At 48.7% G+C, this 23,115-nt stretch overlaps 1 protein-coding gene across 7 annotated transcripts in view; it reads left to right on the top strand.

Annotated features, from left to right (window-relative positions):
* The window catches only part of LOC118658807 (solute carrier family 22 member 4), a 50,738-nt gene that overhangs the window by 4,991 nt on the left and 22,632 nt on the right, over nt 1-23,115 (top strand). For all 7 annotated transcript variants that reach the window (XR_004968374.1, XR_004968375.1, XR_004968373.1 and 4 more), the window contains exons 2-3: nt 12,229-12,332; nt 16,323-16,477. Coding sequence is in view for 3 of the 7 variants with exons in the window: in XM_036314520.1 (XP_036170413.1) it covers nt 12,229-12,332; nt 16,323-16,477 (259 nt within the window). In the remaining 4 variants the exon portion in view is untranslated. The remainder of the gene's footprint in view (nt 1-12,228; nt 12,333-16,322; nt 16,478-23,115) is intronic.

Here is a 23,115-nt window from a genome sequence, read left to right as displayed (position 1 = left end):
CTCTCCAGGGGGCCTCGATTCATCTGAAGGGCCTCAGGCTGAGCAGTAGGGGTGAGCCTAGCTTCTGGCCAGGGTCTAAGCATGGGCTGGCCTCTGCCTCACACACGTCCTCGTTTCCCATGGAACATCAGGTAGTCTTGACCCCATTCAGTCCATGGGCTTGGAAAACTATGCAGTCACCTCTGAGTCAGGTACCACTTCCAGGCCCTGTGCTCCACAGGCCCTGAGAGAACCTGCTTTTGGTAAGGACCGGCCTTCTTCTTCTTTGTTTAGAGAGAGAGGAAAGGAGCGAGAGAGAAGCATCGCTGTGAGAGAGAAACATTGATTGGTTGCCTCCCATATGTACCCAACAGGGGATTGAACCCTTAACCTAGATATGTGCCCTGACTGGGAATTGAACCTGCAACTGTTTTGGTGTATGGGATGACTCTGCACCCTACTGAGCCACTGCCCGGGGCAGGACCAGCTCCCTGTGGCCAGCCACCAATGGCCTGAGGCAGGGTTGCTTCCTCACCAGACAAACTTTTAGCCTTTCTAGCAGCTGGTGCTTCCTCTAGAAACCCGTGGGTGGAGCTGCTGGTAGTCATGCCTTTAAGCATGAAAGAATCTCTAGCTAAGGGCCTGGACCTTTGGAGGCACTAGCCTTGTGCATCTTTCCTGGGACCCGGGGTCAGGGCATGGATGGACAGAACAGGACACGCTGATTTCCCCCACACAGTCCAAAGTTATGAGGTTGAAACACAGTGGCCTCATCTCTGCTAAGATAACACTTATGGGAGGCATTGGGAGCAGCAAAGAAGGGAACAGTTAGACAGACTGAGCCTGGCATCTATCTGATCTCTATGTGGGAGTGAGTGCATATGGCAACACGCAGACATGTGCCTCTCCTGGGGCCGGCTGGGCCTGGCTGGGCTCTGGCAAAGTTGCAGAGTTTGAGCAGTAGGCAGGTTTAGGCTGTTTTCTTTCCATCAAGCCTGTCGGCCGCCTTGGCATACTGCTGGCCAGTATGGGGACTGACAGCTTGGTTCTCAGGATAGCCTGAATATAACCAAGTTCACACTCAGACCTGCCCTTTGGTACATTCCAAAGGCGGTAAGGTGTGGGGACCTCTGCCTCTAGCCAACACCAGCTGGAAAGACTTTTATTTCCAGCCAGTGCTTCAGAAAGGTCTTGCCAGAGAACAAATAAAGGAGATTCAGGGGTATTTCCCTAGCTCTGGCCCGAATGTGCTTCCCTATTTGTTTATAACTGTCTCACCCTAAACAGTTTGCCTGTGGCCTCTCAGCTATGTTCCTCCAGACAATGGCATCAGGATCTCAGAGCGTGCCTTTGTCCAGAAACTGCCTCACCTACACCTCCTGCCAACTTTCTGGATAAACAGACTTTGTCCATCCCTCCTGGTGGGCAGCAGAACTCTCACACAGAGTCCAAGAGGTTGGTTGTCAAAAAACAAGGCTTTGGCAGGGCTGAGCAGAGGAGCTGCAGATGCCTTGGGCCTCTGCAAGGACTATAATTTGTCCCTTGTGATAGGCCAAGTCAATTTATATTCAAGGCTAGTACAGGCCTGCCTTGTTATCGGAAACCTTGGTGGAGTTTTAAGCAAGGATACCATTTGGAGCAGAGATGGTGCAGAGAGAATGGAGGCTCTGGGGAGAAGCAGGATTGGCTCACATGCCCTAGCAACTGGCATAGACAGCCCAAGGCTAGTGGTTCCTGCTCTGTGTTTGCCGGACTGTAGGGAAGGTCCACAGTGGTACACATCCCACGCCATTTGCTCACATTCCCAGAGTGGAGCCTGGTAGAGCTGTGATGGATTCCATGCCAGGATGCAAGAGGAGGGCCGGGCCCCTGAGTCCCCCTTCTCCTCCCCTCAGGTTCTCCAATCCCATCCCCACCGTCCCACTCAAACTCCCTGGGTCTTTCACTGGGGTGAGCCTCTGATGACCACAGAACTCTTCACTGAGGCCTCTCCACCTGTGGTTGATTTTTCTTTACCTCTAATATGAAGGGGGAAAAAGATACTGAGAACATCTTAAGGTTCAGCCCACCTCAACTTCCTGAACTCCAAGTTGCAGAGGTTTAATTTCTGGTGAATGCAGCCAGGAGATTGGGGGATCCCCTCTTCTAACCAGTTCCTACTGATATGGTGGCAGCTCTACCACAGGTTACATAAGCCAAGACTATTGGGACTCTTGTCCCAGCTTGTTTGTAGGGTGGAGGTTCCATGGTGAGAGAAGCAAGCCGAAAAGACAGAGGCTATGACCCCCACCCAGAGTCCAACTCATGAAGTAGGGGTGTCACTCTGAGGGCTGCTTTCTCTGCCCTCAGCTCTGGAGCTGGAGCCCAGAGTTTTCACCCTCTGAAAGGTAGTCCCATTGGAACAGAGAGCTCTGAAGCTGTCCCTACAGAAAATAACTTCATTTGAAAGTTTGCAGGAGTTGAAGACGAAGAGTGATGTTGAAAACAAAGTAGATTGTGGTGATAAAGAAGAGGAGGATGGCAGCTCCATTAGAGCAACAAGCTAACCCACAGGTCAGCTAGTTAGTTTACCAGTGGCAACCAGAAAAAGAAACCGCTCAGAACATCCCTCCTAGAGTCAGAACAAACCTCAAAAACTACTCCTGCAAAGGGATTTGAATTAATCGAACTAGACTGTGGGATAATTTATGTGCTAAGGGATTATTAAAAACAATAACACGATCAGCTGGGTCTGTTATCAGCAGAGGCAGACAGCGTAATAGAAAAATCAGGGAAAGAGACAGTCAAAAGAGCCCTGCTAAAGCCATTGTCATCCCAGGGTGACTGTCTGTGCACGGGCCCAACACTGTCCCCTCTGAAGAGCAACATCAGAGGCTTCACACTGAAAGGGAACCAGACATCACTTAGAGTCCAGCCAAGTTACTAAATAAGTCAACAGGCAAATAAAGACAAGCCTCCCTAGGGTGTGGGTGGGGTTCAATGCTCAGAGTTTCCATAATATATTTCCTAACATGTCCAATTTTAAACAAAAGAAAATTAGAAGACATGCAAAGAAACAGGAAAATATGACCGACACATAGCAGAAAAAGCAGGCAACAGAAACGGAATAAAAGGGCCCAGATATATTAATAAAGACTTCAAAGCAGCATACTTAAAAAAAGTAAAAGAAGGTATGATGACAATGTCTCATCAAATGTAGAATACTAATTAAGACAAAATTAAATTTATATATAAAAATTAAGTAGAAGTTCTGGAGTTGAAATATATAGTAACTGAAGTTAAAATTCAGTAGAGAGCTTTAATTGTACATATAAACAGGCAGAAGAAAGAATCAGCAAACTTGAAGGTAGAACAATAGTAAATTTGCAATCCAAAAAAAAAAGAGAGAGAGAAAAAAAGGAATGAAGAAAAAATGAACAGAGTCATAGAGAAAAGTGGAACACCATTAAGCACACCAACATATGCATAATGGGAATACTAGAAAGAAAGAAGAGAAAAACAGAAAAAAATCTAGTCAAAGAAATAATGGCTGAAACTTTCCAAATTTTATGAGAAACATTAATCTACATAGGTCAGAGCTCAGCAAAGTCCAAGTAGAAAAAACAAAAAAGTTCCACACACAGACATATCATGGTAAACTGCTGAACATCAAACACAAATGGAAAAATTTTAAAGCAGCAAGAAAAATATGACTTCATATGCAAGGGAACTCCAATAATATTTACGTTTGACTTATCAAAAACAATGGAGGCCAAAAGGCAGTGGGATTACATATTCACAGTGCTGAATATGTCAACCAAGAATCTTATCTCTAGCAACACCTCTTTTGAAAATGAAATAAAGAGCCCTGGCCAGTTTGGCTTAGTGGCTAGCCCAGGGGTGGGCAAACTTTTTGACTCGAGGGCCACAATGGGTTCTTAAACTGGACCGGAGGGCCGGAACAAAAGCATGGGTGGAGTGTTTGTGTGAACTAATATAAATTCAAAGTAAACATCATTACATAAAAGGGTACGGTATTTTTTTTTTTTTTAGTTTTATTCATTTCAAACGGGTCGGATCCGGCCCGCGGGCCGTAGTTTGCCCACAGCTGGGCTAGAGCGTTGGCCTGCAGACTGAAGGGTCCTAGTTTGATTCCAGTCAAAGGTATATGCCTAGGTTGTGGGCTCAATCCCCAGTGGAGAGCATGCAGGAGACAGCCAATCAATGATTCTCTCTCATCATTGATGTTTCTATCTCTCTTCCCCTCTTCCTTCCTCTCTGAAATTAATACAAATATTTTTTAAAAAGAAAATGCAATAAAGATATTCCCAGGTACACAAAAACTGAGATAATTTTTTGCTAACAGTACTTCCTTACAATAAATATTAAAAGAAGTTCTCCAGGAATACATTTTTTTTAAATGCAAAACATGCTCTGAAAACTACAAAGCATGTTTGAAAGAAAGTCAAGACCTAAATAAATGGAATGACGTCTCATGTTCTTGTGATAGGCCAATGTGAAGCAGAAGACTTAATGTTGTTAAGATGGCAACACTCTCCAAGTTGATTTACAGATTCAACACAAAAGATGCTCAATATTGTTAGTCATTAGGGAAATGCAAATCAGAACCACAAGGAGACACTTCTTAACACCATTGGAATAGTTATAATTAAAAAGACATACAGTAACAAATGTTGGTAGGAATAGGGAGACTGTGGAGATAGAGCAGAATAATGCTGCTGTGTACACAAAAGTTCATAGCAGCATTATTCATAGTAGCCAAAAATAGAAACAACTCAAATGTCTATCAACCTATGAATGGTTAAATAAAATATGGTATTTCCATACAATGTTACATTATTCAACCATAAAAAAGGATGAAGCACTGACACATGCTACAACATGGGTGAATCTTGAAAACATGCTTAGTGGGGGAAAAAATCAGTCACTAAGGGCCACATATTGTATTATTCCATTTACATTAAATATCCAAAATAGGAAAATCCATAGAGACAGATAGTATATTAATGGTTGCCAGGTCCTGGGGGAAGAGAATGGGAATTGACTGCTAATGGGCATAGGGTTTCTTTCAGGAGTGGTAAAAACATTTTAAAATTAGATAGTGCTGATGGTTGCACAACTCTGTGAATAATATACTAAAACCACTGACCTGTACACATTAAAAGAGTGAATTTTATGGCGTGTAAATTATATCTCAGTATAGCTGTTATAAACAAAAATAATTAACTATCCAGCTTCTTTTTCCCCAATAGTCAAGAAATTTTCAGCTTTAAATAGCAACTAAGTTATAAGGAAGAAATTGGGGGGATGTATATTCTATTATTAACTAATTACTACTTCCTACTTTCCCTGGAATGAAAAATAATTATAAGAGGATGTGACCGAAATATATTTTTCACTCTTAAGTGGATTAATGTCAGATTTTCATGTATACTCATCTCTAAGATTAAAGTCCATTTATAAAGGGATTTTATGCCCTATGGTAAAAGCCTTTTGGTCATTGAATACAAAGTTCTTGTTTCTGAGAATCTCTTTTGCTTAGTCAGGTTTAAGTGTAACCTGCTTTGCTTATTCATTCATGCTGTTTGTTCTAAGTCATGGTTTTGCTTAGGACAAAGGTGTGAGGTTAGTAGAAAGGGAACTGCCATTTAGGGAGGCCTGTAATATGTCAGACACTCTACTTACATTTCTTGTCAAATGCTCACAGTACCCCTAGGAAGGAGTATTACAGCTCTTCTTTGACAATGAAAAAGCAGGCTGATAGGTGTGCATGAGTAGCCCAAAGCCACCTAGCCATAAGTGACAGAACTCAAGAGAGCCTGTGCACTCTGCTCAACGTCAGGCTGCCTTCCAGAGCTCTCATTTCTCTGCAGTTCTTTATGGTCCTTTACGCCTTTGATAAATGCGAAAACTTTGGCTACTTGGAGAGTTCAAGGTTGAGGATGATTTTCAAAGGACAAAGTGTGACACCACACATTTTCCAAACTCATTTTCCATTACTCCTAATTGTTCGGCATTTGTTCATCAGCAGTTTGTTGAGCATCCATCACGTGCCTAGCCTTGTGCAAGCATTCGTTATCTCAAATAATTATATGAATGGGTTCAGGTTTTAGAACTCTGTCCATCTGGAGGAGATAGAGGAAAGGGGGGGGGGGGGGAGGAGCTCTTTTCTTCTCTAGCCAGAGAGCAAGGGCACAGTGGCCCAGGACAGCTGGGCTAATGCACGCACATGATCTGTCCTATAAAGTATGCTTGACCTTGAGCTTTGTGGAGGCAGAAACCATGTCTGTTTTGTACCCCACACAGAGCCTGGCCAAGAGCAGGTGTTCAATGACGGTTGGATAAATGATTAAGCAATTTCCTTTACCAATCCACTAGAACGTGGGCTGGTCACTTCAATGCTCTGTGCCTTCATTTCCTCATTTGTAAATGGGGATAAAGAGACTACCCATTTCACACGGTAGCTTTGAGATCCATGAGACAATACAATGCACACAGTTAGCACTCAATACACTGTAGTTGTCATTCCTGTTATTACTGCTGGGAGGGATGAGAGGCACATTCTTCTATGGCAAGAGTGACCTCCTGTCCCCTTTTACCTGGTGACCTGGGTTTTTATTTCTTAAAGCAGAACCGAAGGCTAGCTGGTCCAGCTACATGGAACTCATTCTGCTTTGTTGGGGAAACCTTGGTCTGAGCCCCTGAGGATGAGACGGACATAGTAACGCTGGGAGGACACATCCAGTGCCCCTACTCTGCACATCTTGGGCCAGTTGGTTCCCGCATTCCACTCTCTTTCTCTCCAGGGGATGTGTGGAGGTGTGGGGGTTATGTTTCAGAAGTGTTAGTGTTTGACCTCAAAGCACAAGTCCAGAGGATTGCCAGTTAGCTACTCACCAGGCCATCCACCTCTGAGCATGTTGTATAGATCTGTGAGAGACCAAGGCACAGGTCTGTCCCATCAAGGAAAAGACTGTCTCCCGCTGAGCCTGTCATGTCACTGTTAAGCACAGAGAGTTCCTTGGGGCCCTGGCTAGCGAGGCCCCAAGACACACCACTCAAGCCCCAAGGGTCTGGGACAGACATGACCTGCACTCCCCAGGAATAGCCCCGTGGAGAAAAGGGCTCCTCTTCAGACTGACAGCTGATTTACTAGACTGCAGCCCCGTGAGCCCCAGCTGGAACTTTGTCTGCCAATCCTGTGTCCTATTACCAGGCCCTTTGCAGCTTTTCTAAAAGACTCCTTGGATACAGCAACTCCCCAAGAGAAGATCAGCCCTGGAGCCTCCCCGCCCCCCTCCCCGGTAGCACTGAGGTCCAGCTGCCTTTCTCTGCTGGGTATGAGCAGGCTCTCTAAAGGTAGATGGCATGCCCTACCTGTTTTGGCTCAATGGATAGAGCATCAGCCTTCGGACTGAAGGGCCTCAGGTTCGATTCCAGCCAAAGTCACGTGCCTGGGTTGCGGGCTCGATCCCCAGTAGGGGGCATGCAGGAGGCAGCCAATCAATGATTCTCATCATTGACATTTCTATCTCTCCCTCTCCCTTCCTCTCTAAAATCAATAAAATATATTTAAAAAATTAAAATTAAAAAATAAATGTAGATAGCAGCCTGCATGGGCCTGAAGCAAGTGGCTGCTGTGCACACACAGCCACCTCCTGTGTAGCATGATATTGACGGGGCTTCTTGAGCCCTTCTTCAAGGAGGGAAGGGGGACCTAGAGCCATGGCTGCATGGCCTCCAATAGGAGAATGATGGAGAGCTGGTCACTGCTCACCCTTCCCAGCACTCCAATTCAGAACCCCTTCCCCTGCTCCATTCCCCAAAGAGACCAAATCGACCCACTACTAAGCCGATTTCCTGGGCATGCAACCTGTGCAGTCAGAAAGGGCCCGTGCTTGGTTTTAATGTTCTGATATTGACGTCTTGAAATTCTTAATCATTTTTTAACAAGGGGGTTCCTGCATTTGCAGTTTGTGTGGGGCCTGCAAATTAGGTAGCCAGTCCTTCCCACAATCTTTGCTCAGGCGATGCCTAGCTCCACACCTGACAGCCTTCTTCTTTCTTTGATGTCTGTAAATTTTACCTCCCCACATCTAAGGCAAAGTCCTGACAGAAAAAGTTCAAAAAAAATCACGAAGGAGAGACCACAGTATCTTCAGAAGAGCTTTTCTCCTCCACTGCAGATGGACTGGTGATGATTGATCATGGACACATTAATACTCCTACCAAGCTGGAGATCTTCTTGGCTCAGTCCAAGGCTGAAGGCTGTGGTGGAGGCCTCCTGCCCCTAGTCCTGCTGTCACATTCCTTGCCGAAGTGTATGGGATGGAAGTTCATTTTATCCAGCCTTCGGAATTCATGTTCAAAGCGGGAGATGCATACAAGGTTGTAGAGACCTGAGTTGGTCACTCTCATGCCCTTTTACTTGCTATGACTTCAGACAAAACCCAGTCTCAGCGCCTCAGTTTACTCTTCTGCAAAATGGGTCGCACTCCACATCATAAGGCTTTGAAATCTCAATTGCTTATCTTGCTGTGTGTAGTTGGAACAGATCCAAGCTCTTTTTTGACACTTTGGCCAGTGAGTTTTGGAAGTGGGTGGCCATCAATTCAGGTGCATATCCTGTCTACCTTTTCCCATCCTTTGCCCAGGCCCATGAACCTGGCCATGTAACTTTGGAGGGTTTGTGACCTTTCCCATGAAGCCCATTCAGGGACCCGAGGTGAAGCAACCCTACTGTGGGTGTGGTCTCGACTTCTCCTGGGATTGTGACTGAGGGTAGAGAGCTGAGTTCCTGGGCCACATTGTGTTTCTTCTGCAGAGCTGTGCTTGGCTGTCCCTCCCGTGGCCAGCATCATGGGCACCAGGAAAGGCAGCCTCATGAATCTTGCTGTTGTCTTTAGGACAAGGGTGTTCTCAAGGACGTTACCCTCACCATCACAGAGTGACGCCTTTGTGGAAGAAAGTGTCTAGGAGAGACTTCTCTCAGGTCTCGGTACTCAGGAGCTTCTGCAGAACGAGTTTATCACCGTGTGCACTGCGGTCCTGAGCGCTGAGCGGCTGGGATGCTCAGAGCCCGATTTCAGGGCCTCCCTAGCAAGTAGGCAGGACCCTGGGCAGGGCAGCAGGTGGTCAGTCTCCCCTCAGCTTGGGTGTTTTGCAGCCCTTCCTCCCCTGTGCTTTCTCTTTGCCCCAATTCCCTTGGCTTTTTGTGTAACACTTTTCGGGGGGGGGGGGGGGGGAATTGTTCTTACACACACCTCTCTCTGCTGCAGAATGAGGTGACAGAAATATGTGAATTCATTTTTAAATCTATCTTAGGGAAGTTGTGAGCATTAAGAACTGAATTGCTTTGAGACTGTCATGAAGCATCACCACCAGCAAGTGGAGCTGGGGTGGTGGTGGGACGGGAAGCAGGGGCTCTGCTCTGGACCAGCGATTTTCAACCTTTTCCATCCCGCGGCACACACACACTGGTTACTAAAAGTCTGCAGCACACCCAAAAATATATATTTTGTGCCAATCTGACAAAAAAAAAAATCGGTGTAATTTTGACTCATTCACACTAGATGGCTGTTGTTATGTTGGCTATTGCTATTTTTTCATTCGACAATCTACAGGAAAAGAGGTCAGTGCCCCTGACTAAATAGTCAGGTATTGCATGTTTTAAAGATTCTTGTGGCACTTTGGTGTGCTGTGGCACACTCCTTGAAAATCACTGCTCTAGACCAATCATCCGGCCACACACAACAACCTCCTGACCCACAGCTCCCAAATACTCATTGGCACCTGCTTATCCTATCTAATAAAAGAGAAATATGGTAATTAGCCTATGACCGCTACCCTTCCCATTGGCTAATCAGGGTGATATGCAAATTAACTGCCAGCCAAGATGGCGGCCGACAGCCAGGCAGCTGGAAGCGAACACGAGGCTTGCTTGCTTCAGTGACGGAGGACTCCAACGTTCCCCGCCTGCCGCTGCCGGCCTCTGAGCTGCAACTCTAAGCAACTATGTTACAAATATAGAAGCTAAACAAAACCCCAGAAACCTGCTTTAGTCGCCGGGCTTCAGCCAGCAGGATCGCAACATTGTTTCAAATACAGAAGGTAAACAAAGGCCAGAAACCTGCTTTCAGCAGCAGAGGCCTCACAGCTGGAGCCTCAGAGCTAAAGCTGGCCCAGAATAAAAAAAAAAGAAAAAAAGGAGTGGTTGGGAGCTTCAGTCACCCATCAGCCTGAAAACAGCCCTCAGCCCCTCACCCAGACTGGCCAGGCATGCCAGTGGGGACCCCCACCCTGAAGGGTGTGTGACCAGCTGCAAACAGCCATTATCCCCTCACCCAGGCTGGCCAGGCACCCCAGTGGGGACCCCCACCCTGATCCAGGACACCCTTCAGGGCAAACCAGCCGGCCCCCACACATGCACCAGGCCTCTATCCTATATAGTAAAAGGGTAATATGCCTCCCAGCACCGGGATCAGCGGAGCCACGAGGCCTCCCGGCACCGGGATCAGCGTGACAGGGGGCAGCGCCCAAACCCCCTGATCGCCCTGCGGCTCTGTGTGTGACAGGGGGCGGGACCACAACCTCCCTATCGGCACTGCTCTGTTCGTGACAGGGGAAGGCGCCCCAACCCCCTAATCAGCCCTGCTCTGTGCCTGATAGAGGGGAGCTCCCCAACGCCCTGATCGCCCTGCGGCTCTGTGTGTGACAGGCTGCGGTGCCCCAACCCCCTGATCACCCTGCTCTGTGTGTGACAGGGTGCGGCGCCCCAACCCTCCCTGACCCCCCCCACGGGCCCTGCTCTGTGTGTGACGGGGTAGAGCCATAACCTCCCCATCGGCCCTGCCCTGAGTGTGACAGGGTGCGGCGCCCCAACCCCCTGATCTGCCCTGCTCTGTGTGTGACAGGGGGCGGTGCCCCAACTCCCCTATTGGCCCTACTCTGTGAGTGACAGGGGGGAGCTCCCCAACCCCCTGATGGGCCCTGCTCTGTGTGTGACAGGGTACAGAGCCCCAACCCCCCTGATGGGCCCTGCTCTGTGAGTGACAGGGGGCAGCGCCCCAACCCCCTGATTGGCCCTGCTCTGTGCATGACAGGGGGTAGCGCCACACAACCTGCCCATTGACCCTGCCTTGAGTATGACAGGGGATGGTGCCCCAACCCCCCAATCAGCCCTACCCTGAGCGTGACTGAGGGTGGCATCGCAACCTCCCAATCCGCCCTGCTCTGTGCATGACAGGGGCGGCGTCCCAACTCCCCAAACGGCCCTGCTCTGAACCCGACCAGGGGCTGCACCTAGGGATTGGGCCTGCCCTCTGCCACCCAGGAGCAGGCCTAAGCCAGCAGGTCGTTATTTCCCGAGGGGTCCCAGACTGCGAGAGGGCACAGGCCGGGCTGAGGGACTCCCCCCTTCCCCCCAAGTGCACAAATTTTTGTGCACCGGGCCTCTAGTTTTTTAAATAAATGAAAGTTCATTGAACACATGTTGAAATTTGTGCAACCTCCCTTGAGATGTTGCTGGCTTGACTTAAGTCAAGAGCTGGGAGGAACTGGAACGCTGGCTGAAACCCTCATGTTATCGATGAACCAGCAGAGACTTGTTAAGGCTGCAGCAGCCCCGGGGACCTGGGCAATGGGAGGGCCCCACTTCTGGGAAGGCTGGGTGGGAAGGAGGGTGGAGGACTGTAGATGGGAGATAGGCTACATCCCCTCTGGCTCAGTGGGGCCCGATCCAGGCTTCTGGTGTGAATGGACCGGGGAGCACAGGGATCTCCGGAGGAGTCTTCTCAGCGCATGTAATCACAGACCCCCTGGGACCACTTGCACTTTCAACAAGGCAGAGGAAACTTTATACCTGGACCAAGTGACCATGCCCCCTGCCCCGCCCTTCAGGAGTTTCTAACACCTTCGCTCTGTGCTCTGACACCTTCGCTCCGTGGTGTAGACATGCCACCTCTGCTTCATGCCACTGTGCAGCTGAGGGTCCCCAGTCGCAGCCGTGGCCTCAGCTCACTCTCACTGTGTGATGCCAGCAGAGCCAGGGCATCACACTCCCTTTCAGAAGGGAAGGGGGCTCTCAGGGAGGACAGTGACTTGCCCCAGTAAAAGGTAGTCCGGAGCCACCCCCAGGGCCCTCTGCACAATGGCCAGCCTGCCCTTGGCTGCTGTGCTGCTGTCCCCGGAGCTGGGCTGGGGCTGGGCCGCTGGGGAGCGGGCTCACACCTCGCGCTGTTTCCCTGGCAGTGGAACCTGGTGTGTAAGGAAGACTGGAAGACGCCGCTCACCACCTCCCTGTTCTTCGTGGGCGTGCTCCTCGGCTCCTTTTTTTCCGGACAGCTGTCGGACAGGTAAGGAGGCGAGGAGGAAAGGTGGGACGGGGCCCCTTGTCAATCCCTGTTGTCTTGGGATTGAACTGAATGCAAGGTGTTTCCACCCAGAGAAAGGAGGCCCCTCAGGCCACCAAGTCCGTGACAGGAGCAGCCATGATGCCTCCTATTCTTCCTACACCCAGCCCCTTCCCGGGACCCACTGGGAAGTGGATCCTCATATTACCAAACTCTTCAAAAAAGGTGCGCTGCTGCCCGGCCGGTGCGGCTCAGTGGTTGAGCGTCAACCTATGAACCAGGAGGCCATGGTTCCATTCCCAGTCAGGGCACATGCCTGGGTTGTGGGCTCAATCCCCAGTGGAGGACATGCAGGAGGCAGCTAATCAATGATTCTCTCTCATCATTGATGTTGCTATCTCCCTCTCCCTCTCCCTTCCTCTCAGAAATCAATAAAAAATTATATTATTTTTAAAAAGGTACACTGCCATCACCACGCCTCCCACCCTGTCCCTAACGCTTGGATGACATGATCTATCCACAAACAGCCGTCAGCCAGAGTCAGGGCCAGACAGTGAGCAACTGCTTGCTAATGTGCACCACCTCTGCTGTGGACCGGGCCCTGACCAGGCACGGGGGCCACAGAGCTGATCTCCAGCTCACAGTCTTGAGGAGCAGGCATCACAGCTCTAGGGGAAATGCCCACTGACCCCTAAATTGACGGGAGCCGGTCCATCCTTGCTGTTTCAAAGGACCTGGCATATATGGCATACTGTTCTTAAAATGTTTGCTCACCTTCTTGGCACTATGTGTTTTTAACCAAGGTCTCCTCTCTGAGAAAGGTTGTTTCCCCAGGTAGGGATTTTCCCCTGAAGTTAGGGAGGGAATAAAACCTCTTAACTAAGTGCCAGGCGGGTAGTTAATCACTTTAACTACGAACAATCATGCTTAAGCTACATAATCTTTACTCCCTGGAATGGAGATAAGAAACGCCCTAACCTTTGTAATAGAGATTGATAGGATTAAATCAACTGGTATAAATACAGATGTAATAAGACAGCAGAACACAGAATTTAGGAGACAGAACTTAGAAGACAGAACCAGGAGGCACAGAACCTACACAGAACGTTCTCTAGAGACAGAAGAACTTCGCTGGAGAGAACATGGCAAAAGATCCTGGACAGAAACTGGCCTCAGAACCTAGAGACAGAACCTAGCGAGAGAACATGGCAAAAGATCCTGGACTGAACCTGACTACAGAAGTTGGCAAGAGAACCTTACTAGAACCTGGTGACTGAACCTGGCTGGAGAACCTGGACAGAACCTGGCTGGAGAACCTAGCGAGGGAACATGGCTACAGAACCTGGCTGGAGAACCTGGGGAACCTAGCAAGAGAACATGGACACAGAACCTGGCTGGAGATCCTAACCAGAACCTCTCTGGAGATCCAGACCAGAACTTGGCTGGAGATCCTGGCTGGAGATCCTGGCTAGGCTGCTGATCAACTGAACACTGTCTCCGTGTCCTTCCTTCTTCGCCGACTCCGTCTACGCCTTTGGGAACCCCTGGACCCGCTGGGGTTGGACCCCGGCATCTGGCGCCCGAACAGGGACCCCTAGGTAAGCGCCCTGCACTCGGGATGGATCGGACTCCACCATAGGAAGAGGGTGGATAGTCTTTGCCGACTCCGTCCACACCTTTGGGAACCCCTGGAACAGGATTCCCCTAGGTGAGCCCCCTCCCCCCCCATTGAGAACCCCATACTCGGGACGGATAGGACTCCACCAGGGTATTGCAGACCCCCCTATAGAGGATAAGTAGGGTAAGAAGGTGGATAGTACAGAACTTAGATTGAGAAGATGTGCCATACTGAGTCCAAAGAAAGAAGACTCTGTATTGATCTTTAGATTAAGAAGATGTGCCATACTGAGTCTAAAGAAATAAGACTCTGTATTGATCTTTTAACACATATGCTTGCTAGCAGAGGAATTAAGGTTACTCCCAGTCAGACAGAACGTTTTATACAAGAAGCATGTCCATGCTTTTCTGAGGAAGGAAAGGTAAATGTAAAGGCATGGGAGAAGGTAGGCCCAAGGAGCCTTATCCTTAACCCCACTGCAGCCTTTCCACCCTGGGAAAGTGCAGGATTGGCAAGCTGTCCCTGGGGTGATAGATCAGGACTCAGGTAATAGCGGAAAGCGCCAATCCTACTCTTAAAATGGATACAAGAGAGCATTTGGGGTTTTTCTTTTTAATGCCTGCTTTTAAAAAATAAAAAAGGGGGAATTTGCCGGGAGCCGGTCCATCCTTGCTGTTTCAAAGGACCTGGCATATATGGCATACTGTTCTTAAAATGTTTGCTCACCTTCTTGGCACTATGTGTTTTTAACCAAGGTCTCCTCTCTGAGAAAGGTTGTTTCCCCAGGTAGGGATTTTCCCCTGAAGTTAGGGAGGGAATAAAACCTCTTAACTAAGTGCCAGGTGGGTAATTAATCACTTTAACTACGAACAATCATGCTTAAGCTACATAATCTTTACTCCCTGGAATGGAGATAAGAAACGCCCTAACCTTTGTAATAGAGATTGATAGGATTAAATCAATTGGTATAAATACAGATGTAATAAGACAGCAGAACACAGAATTTAGGAGACAGAACTTAGAAGACAGAACCAGGAGGCACAGAACCTACACAGAACGTTCTCTAGAGACAGAAGAACTTCGCTGGAGAGAACATGGCAAAAGATCCTGGACAGAAACTGGCCTCAGAACCTAGAGACAGAACCTAGCGAGAGAACATGGCAAAAGATCCTGGACTGAACCTGACTACAGAAATTGGCAAGAGAACCTTACTAGAACCTGGTGACTGAACCTGGCTGGAGAACCTGGACAGAACCTGGCTGGAGAACCTAGCGAGGGAACATGGCTACAGAACCTGGCTGGAGAACCTGGGGAACCTAGCAAGAGAACATAGACACAGAACCTGGCTGGAGATCCTAACCAGAACCTCTCTGGAGATCCAGACCAGAACTTGGCTGGAGATCCTGGCTGGAGATCCTGGCTAGGCTGCTGATCAACTGAACACTGTCTCCGTGTCCTTCCTTCTTCGCCGACTCCGTCTACGCCTTTGGGAACCCCTGGACCCGCTGGGGTTGGACCCCGGCACTGAATGGTCTGTGGGGATAGAGCAGGAAGGCGGGAATGCTAAATGGCAGTGTTGGGAAGACGCCCAGAGAGGGGGCTGTGCCTCCCCTGCAAAGCCGAATAGGACCCCAAGCTCAACAGCCTGAGACCTGAGTTTGGAAAATGGGGTGGGAGACTGTTCTGCTAACATCTGTGATCCGTTTCTCCCATCGGTGACTATCAAAATGTGAAATTAAGATTTAAGCCAACTACAGGGTCGCTAATGAATGTTCCTGGAAGCTACACTTCCCACAGAGCAGTGGTTCACAATTTTGGTTACACATTATACTCACTTGGAAAAATTGTTTAAATCCCAATGTCCAAACTGCATCCCAGACATAAGAATCTTGGGAGGCGGGTACAGGCTCCAGCATTTTCTGAAGGCGATTCCAAGTGCAGCCAAGGTTGAAGACCGCTGCCATAGAGGGAGTCTTGGTTCTGGACACATAGAGGTCCCGTGTTGCTGATATGAGATGTGCCTGCTGTCTGTGCAGTACCTACCTTCTAGAAATGTGGTGGCAGCTTCTACCTGTGGCTCATTCTCAAGTGATTTCCACGTGGTCCTTGCATAAGTTGCTCTGTGCTTTTGAAATGTGGTGGTTCCACAGGAGGCTTAGACTCTCACAAGGTAACTCCTGGGCAGATGGATGCCTGAGACCTCACCAAGGAGGCACCTGAGAGGATGTGGATGACAGAGAGAAAACCCTGTCCTAAACCCCTCCCCCCAGAATGAAGTCTACAGCAGTGCCTGACTCGGTGCTTCCCACACGCCCGAGTTGCAGTGCCTCCGTGACCTGCCCAGGCCATGTTTTGTGCTGTGCTATCCTCTACAGGTTTGGCAGGAAGAGCATCCTCTTTGCAACCATGGCTGTGCAGACTGCCTTCAGCTTCCTGCAGATTTTCTCCACCAACTGGGAGATGTTCACCGTATTATTTGTCATTGTCGGCATGGGCCAGATCTCCAACTATGTGGTCGCCTTCATTCTAGGTAAGAATGGCTTCTTACCCTTGGGGCTTCTCCTGCCAGCCCTCTGAGAGGCCCGGGAAGAGGGGGACATGGAAAAGGGCACAGGGGGTGCTCTTACCCAGCACAGAAGGAAGCACCTCAGCCTGTGAGCTGTGCTTCCAAAATGGGATCAGCTTGGGATGTGGGGGTGGGGGGCCTGTAGCCACAGGCTCTTTGATCAGACATGGACAAGGCAGGCACTCACAGGGAGCCAGCTCTGTGCCGGGTCCTGAAATGTGGTGGCGACTAAGAGTTCAGGCTGGTGGGAACCAGCTACATAATAACTGAGACACATTTCAGGAGCACAGGGCTTGAGAGAGGCATAAAGTGGGGGGCATTGGGGGAGGGATTTCTGTGATCTGAGCTGTGAAAGCTTGAGACTTCTGCCTGGGATAGGGCAAAAGAGTGTTCCTGGTAGTTGTGCATAGCCCATGGAGGGACTTAGGAGAGTTGGTGTGGCCAGTACACAGGTGGGAGAGGCACATATCAGACCGGAGTTCAGTGCCAGCCCGCCACCGTTGAGCAGATTGGCTCTCCCCCTAGAGCATACTGGTATCAGCTGTGCGCAGGACCAGCCTGGTTGCTGATAGTAGTCCTGTCTCCGAGCAGCTGCCTTGCTTTTGGAATATGAGGCTGCAAGCTGAAGGCCATGAGAAGGTCCCCAGGGCCCTCACCAGCTTTTCCTGGGAGGAAGTGAGGTGAGCTCCACGCAGGTTGATCAGGGACTCCACAGGCATGAGGGTCCCTAACATGCTCTCTGAGCCCACCTGCTCTCTGAACAGGTGAGAGGAGGGGACACCTCTGGGACAACAGACACCAAATGCCATGTCTAGTGTGATAATATATCATTGTGGGCTCGCTGCTATCCCAGTTTATCCCTATTGTCACAGTGTAATTATTAGCAGTACACCTTTAATGAAAGGTGCACGATGCTTCTTATCTCAAAAGTCGATCTGCTAAGATGATTCTAATCCCTTTTGAGTGTGGATGACTCATTGGATTTGGAGGTGCTGTGTTTTCTTAGTTGAGGATGTGTACACCCTTTGTCGGGTTGCCAAGATGGAATCATTCAAATTCCACTCCTTTAATCATTTGTGAGGAGCCCTTGCCATGGGCCCAGCCTCGGTGTCTACACAGGGGAGGAGAGGGCATGTTGAAGCCACATGGACCTGGTAGATAGCACCCTCTTCACCGGCTCCAGCAGGAAGGGGCCTCTCTCTTCCCTGTAGGGGGAAAGAGAAGAGCAAGTGTTTTTTTGTTGTTGTTTGTTTGTTTTTTAAGAAAGGCATTTGTATAAGGGACACAGACCTTCAGGACAATGATGCTGGAAACCAGAGATTGGAGGAATTTGGGGACCGAAATTGTCTGATGGGCCCCAAGGACACAGGGTTTTGGGGCACAGCAAAGTCTATCCTTCTCATTGTCTAAATTCCCCAGAATCTGTCTTTCTTGTGGTGACGTTCCCAGTATCTGAGAAGCCCAATGTATGGCTCTGCTTGGGCCAGAGACTAAACAGGCTTCCTCAAAACAGAGAGCTCTGCCAGAGGCCAGCACACCCTGGCAGGAGGACACAAAGGACCATCGGAAGTAGAAGGCAGAGAATTGTGGTGAAGCCAGGGAGGCCCTGTTATTGGGATTGGGAGCCAGGTGGGGTTTGTGCCAGGCACGGCCTCCCTCAGGTTCTGCTGAGTGGCCAGCAGTGAGATCCGCCTTTCCAGTGGCACCGGGTGCTTCCGGGGGCCACGGAGCCTTCCCTGTATGACCAGATGAGGCCGGGGCAGCCCACCCTACGTGTCCTGCAAGGAAGCCCGCCCAGCCGGCCCTGACACTACAACCGACTGCCCTCCCAACCTACTCCCCTCCCAACCTACTCCCCTCCCAACCTACTCCCCTCCCAACCTACTCCCCTCCTAACCTACTCCCCTCCCTGCTGCCCATGCTGAGACGAGGGAGAGGGCCAGGGGGAAGGAAGATCAGTCAGAGCCTAGATGTCCCAGCCAGGATCAGCAGGCAGGACGCTGGGTGCAGCATCGGCCTGGGCCCGGGGCTGTGGTAGGGTGCTCGTGAGCCTCCCTGGCTGTCATTTTACTCAGCTGTGCTCTGTGGGAAGCTGCTGACTTTGTGTCCTTGTACGAGACGCTTTGTGTTGGGTTCTCAGATCTGAACCTTCTTAAGAGAGTCACTGAAAACCAACCTGACTCTGGAACCTGCGGGCTCCCTCAGCACATGGGGTGTGGTGAGGTGACAGGACCAGTCAGTACAGGGCACCTCTGTGGCTGGCTTACCCACAGCACAGCAGCTCCCTCTGGCGTTTCAGGGCTAACATGGTGAGTTTCTGGTTTTGACTAAAATAAAGCAAAGCTTGGAGTCTGGGCTCACCAGTTCTGTCTAGGCCTTCACTTTGCCCTCTGGCTCTAGAGAAGAGTTGGCAAGACTTTCGATGATGATCTCCAGTTTTAAGAGTCTTCACAGTAACATTAATTCAAGGAGCTGAATTACTCCCATTCTCTAAGTGGTGCAGAAATGGATCTCCTTGCTCTGCTTTTTAAGAAGCCTGCCAGAGTCATTGCGAGAAGAGCAATGCCACCCAAGGGAACATAAAGGGGCTACCCCTGGAGAGGAGGAATGGGGCTGGTTTAGGAGGAAATGACCACTCAGGACAAAGGACACTGACCCTCCCCACACTCCAGCCGCTATTACAACCTACTACTGTTTCCCAGAAATAACGCCTTCAACCAGTCCACAGCCTTGTGGGTAAAATGCCAGCGGCATCCGTCATAACTAGCTGCTTAAATTTATTTCACACACTTAACTGCTTCCTGTCTGGAATGATCCATTAATTTTAATATTTTCCCAGTACTCTTAACATCAGCCTCCTATTCAGTACTTGTTCCAATATGTTGAACTATTTAAAGCTCTGATAGTTCCTTTGATAAGTATGCAACTGATTGCATCTTCCTTTATTATTTTGGCTACCAGAAAGCTCAGGAAAAATTGAAATTTAACTATACCAATTATGCAGCCTTTATCAGTCACATATTTTTAAATGTTTTTAAATTGAGATATAATTTGTATACCATAATACTCTTTTACAGTTTATCACTCAGTGGTTATTGGTATACTTACAATGTTGTACAACTATCAACTCTATTTAACTCCAGAATGCTTCATCAACCCCGAAACACACCCTGTACCCATTAGCAGCCACTCCCCACTCCCCTCTTTCCCCAGCACCTACAACCACTAATGTACTTTCTGTCTATATCGATTTGTCTATTCTGGACATTTCTGAGAAATGGATTCATATAATATGTGGCCTTTGTGATGAAGTCCTTCACTTAACATTTTCAGGGTTGGTCCATGTTGTAGCATGAATCAATATTCCACTGTAAGGACATGCCACATATTGTTCATCCATTCATGAGTGGATGGACATCTGGGTTGTTTCCACTTTTGGACTGTTATGAATAACTATAGGCCCAGTGCACAAAATTTGTGCACGGGTAGGGTCCCTAGGGGCTGCCAGCTGCCAGCTGGGGCCTCCTTCCCCATGGTTGGCTGGCTGGCCCCGCCCCCTGGTCGAACTCCCAGTCAAACTCCAGGTTGAACTCCCGGTAGAGGAGACAATTTGCATATTAGGCTTTTATTATATAGGATGTGCTATGAACATTCAAGTACGATATTTTTGTGGATATGTTTTCAGTACTCTAGAGTATGTACCTAGGAGTGGAATTGCTAGGTCTTATGGTAATGTATGTTTAACCATTTAAGGAACTGACAGACTCTTTTTCCAAAGTGATCAGTTGCAAATTTTTATACTTTACTCTAGGACATAACTTTTAGCCTTTATTTATATTTTATTTTAATGCTATCATCATTTTATTACATTGAAAATCTTCAAGGGATGAAATGGGGTAGAAATACATTTAAAAAGATGCATAAATTTGCTGACACCCCTTGTTTGCACTGCACTATGTGAGGGAAGAAGCAAGGACTCACTCCTGTTTTCAAAGAGTTCACATCTGGTTGGCAGAGGCTGAGAATACAGTTATTACTAAGGACATGGGTCATCATGGGTGAGGCAGGAGGGAGGGGGCGTGCAGGTAACTTTTATGGGTATACGCAGAGATAGGAAAGGTTACTTGTAACTAGAATGATCTGTGAAGGTTCATCGAGGGCAGATAGGAGGCCCTGAGCAGGAGAATATTTGTTAATTTGAAGAGACTTCTGAGTATTTTCTGGGGAGCAAAGAGAGGTTTTGCTGCCTTCCATTGGGTCTCTTGGTCAAAGGCACTGTGATTCCCATCATTCCCCTAACACCTAGCACATTTCAACTGTTTGACCAGAATAAAGGAATTATGTTCTTGAGTACCTACCATATGCCAGACACTCTACAAGTCACTTTACATACGTTATCTCAGTTCCCATAGTAATAACGTCATAAAGTAGGACTGTGAGTCACTTGAATAACAAATGAGCATCAAGGAGCCCAGGAACCCCTGGGTCCTACCTCATATCCTGGCGACTGCACCATGGTCGTGTTTCTTGGCCTGAGGTCAGCAGCAGGCCTCTGTTGGTCATTCATGGAGGGGCAGGTCTTGCCTCCACAGGGAGTGGATTCAGTAGTGCCTGACTGGATCCGTGACTGACTACCACAGAAAGGCCCGATCAGTGTGGAAGTGAGGCTGGCCCTCTCTGAGTCCCTCCTTCTTGGAGAGAGTGCTCAGATAGTTGGTGGTGGCAATCAGTGGGCAAACATTCTGGTCAAAATGCCCCTTTAGCTTAGATGTCAGAGTTTTACTCCTGAGAGGCACTCAGAGGCCCTACCAGACCAAGACCAACTGGTCTCCAGCTGGTTCAAAGACCAGCCCAGGCAAATAAAATGCAAATCCTCCCTTCTGAAAGGAGATATGGCCTCACTCACGTGTGTCTCCTCTGGAATCTCAGTTGAAGGTCTGCTCGATAGGGCCTAGGCTCTGTCCCCAGATTATTTTTTTCTAGACGTTACCCATAGGTCAAACAGACCATACTTGCCCGGTCAGTGTTGCTCAGTGGTTGAGTGTTGACCTATGAGCCAGGAGGTCATGGTTCAATTCCTGGTCAGGGCACATGCCCAAATTGTAGGCTTGATCCCCAGCAGGGGGCATGCAGGAGGCAGCCAATCAATGATTCTGTCTCTTGATTGATGTTTCTATCCCTCTCTCCCTCTCACTTCCTCTCTCTGAAATCAATAAAAATATATATTTTTAAAAAAAACAGACCAGACTTAAATCCTGGCTGCCCCACTTATTACATATGTGTGAAGTTAGGCAATGTATTCTAACTCTTTAAGTCTCAGCAGATTACATTATAAGATAGAAGTAATATCTTTCTATAATTATTGTGAAGATTCAAAAAGATAATACAGGTAAACACTTAATCTGGAACCTGACACAAAGTGCCTACTCAAAAAAAAAAATCTAGGTATGAATATGATGATGGTGGTGATGATGGTGATGGTTTAGGAAGGTGATTATCTAAAAGTCAGAGAGCAGAAAGTCGTGCTAACAAGCAACTGTTCAGGTTCATGCCATCCACATTGCTCCATGCACAGAAAGGCAAAGAGGTAGATTTACGAAGCATCTGTCCCCCATAGTTAGTCAGCAAAGTCAGAACAACTCTGTTCTGGCCTGGGACCCAAACTTAGAGAGGGAGATGATCCAGGAATCTAGTGGTATAACTTCTCTCTCTCATCAGGGGCATGGAACTATGAGGGAGCTCCCTTGGCCTCATGAGTCTACAAGATTTCTCACATGGTCCTGTGCACTTTCTGTTCTCCGCAATCAAATCCTCTGCCACTTCACTTCTGAATCTCTGCTCAGGAATAAAACACACACACACACACACACACACACACACACCCATTCATTTCTATGTCATCATAATCACAGGCAAAGTGTTTAGAAACCATGGCATGGGCAGTCTTCCTATGGAGTGGTAGGAAGGTCATTAATACAGTAAGAAAAGATCTGGAAATAACATTCATGATCCTCAAAATGGTCAGGCCCGGTCCTTGGAAATGAATTTAGAGGCTGAGAAATGCCTGGGTGGTTGGGTCTCTTGTCCACAGTCTCTAGGATGAGAGAGGCACGCAGTACTGGCCATGTCTATCAGTCTGGTTTTAGAAATGGCTGTTTCAGAGCGAGCCTCAGAGGCGTATGGCTCAGTCAGGCTGAGTAAGGAAGAAGTGGGGCAGGGGCTGGGACAGGAAGGCATGGGAAATCAGTAATTTACTTCTCTGTAATTAGCCCCTTATTCCTTAGTCTGTGCTTAGGGCATTTCAACATGGTTGAGAAAACCTGTCTTGAACGCCAAACCTGAATAATGTTTGAATGGTCAATTTTGTGTTTTCCGGGCTACTTCTGTGTAGTGGTGGAAAGACCTCAAACAAAAGGCGGGGCGCTTGCCGTTGGCCAGATCTCCGCCCCTGGGGACCATGAGTGGGCTCTGTGGAGAGGGCCTGGAGCTTCGGGACAACAGAGGGAGCTTGTTCTTGGATTCTGAAGGGCGGGCGGCGTCTCTGGGAGAACTGGTGCCAAGCCAGCCATTGTGGCTCTGAGCAGAGCAGGACCCAGCAGCCA

Source organism: Myotis myotis, unplaced genomic scaffold (genome assembly GCF_014108235.1).
Source record: "Myotis myotis isolate mMyoMyo1 unplaced genomic scaffold, mMyoMyo1.p scaffold_m19_p_6, whole genome shotgun sequence".
In the NCBI taxonomy this organism is placed as follows: domain Eukaryota; kingdom Metazoa; phylum Chordata; class Mammalia; order Chiroptera; family Vespertilionidae; genus Myotis; species Myotis myotis.
The sequence above is the reverse complement of the archived record's forward strand: the minus strand, read 5'-3'. Positions and strand labels throughout refer to the sequence as shown.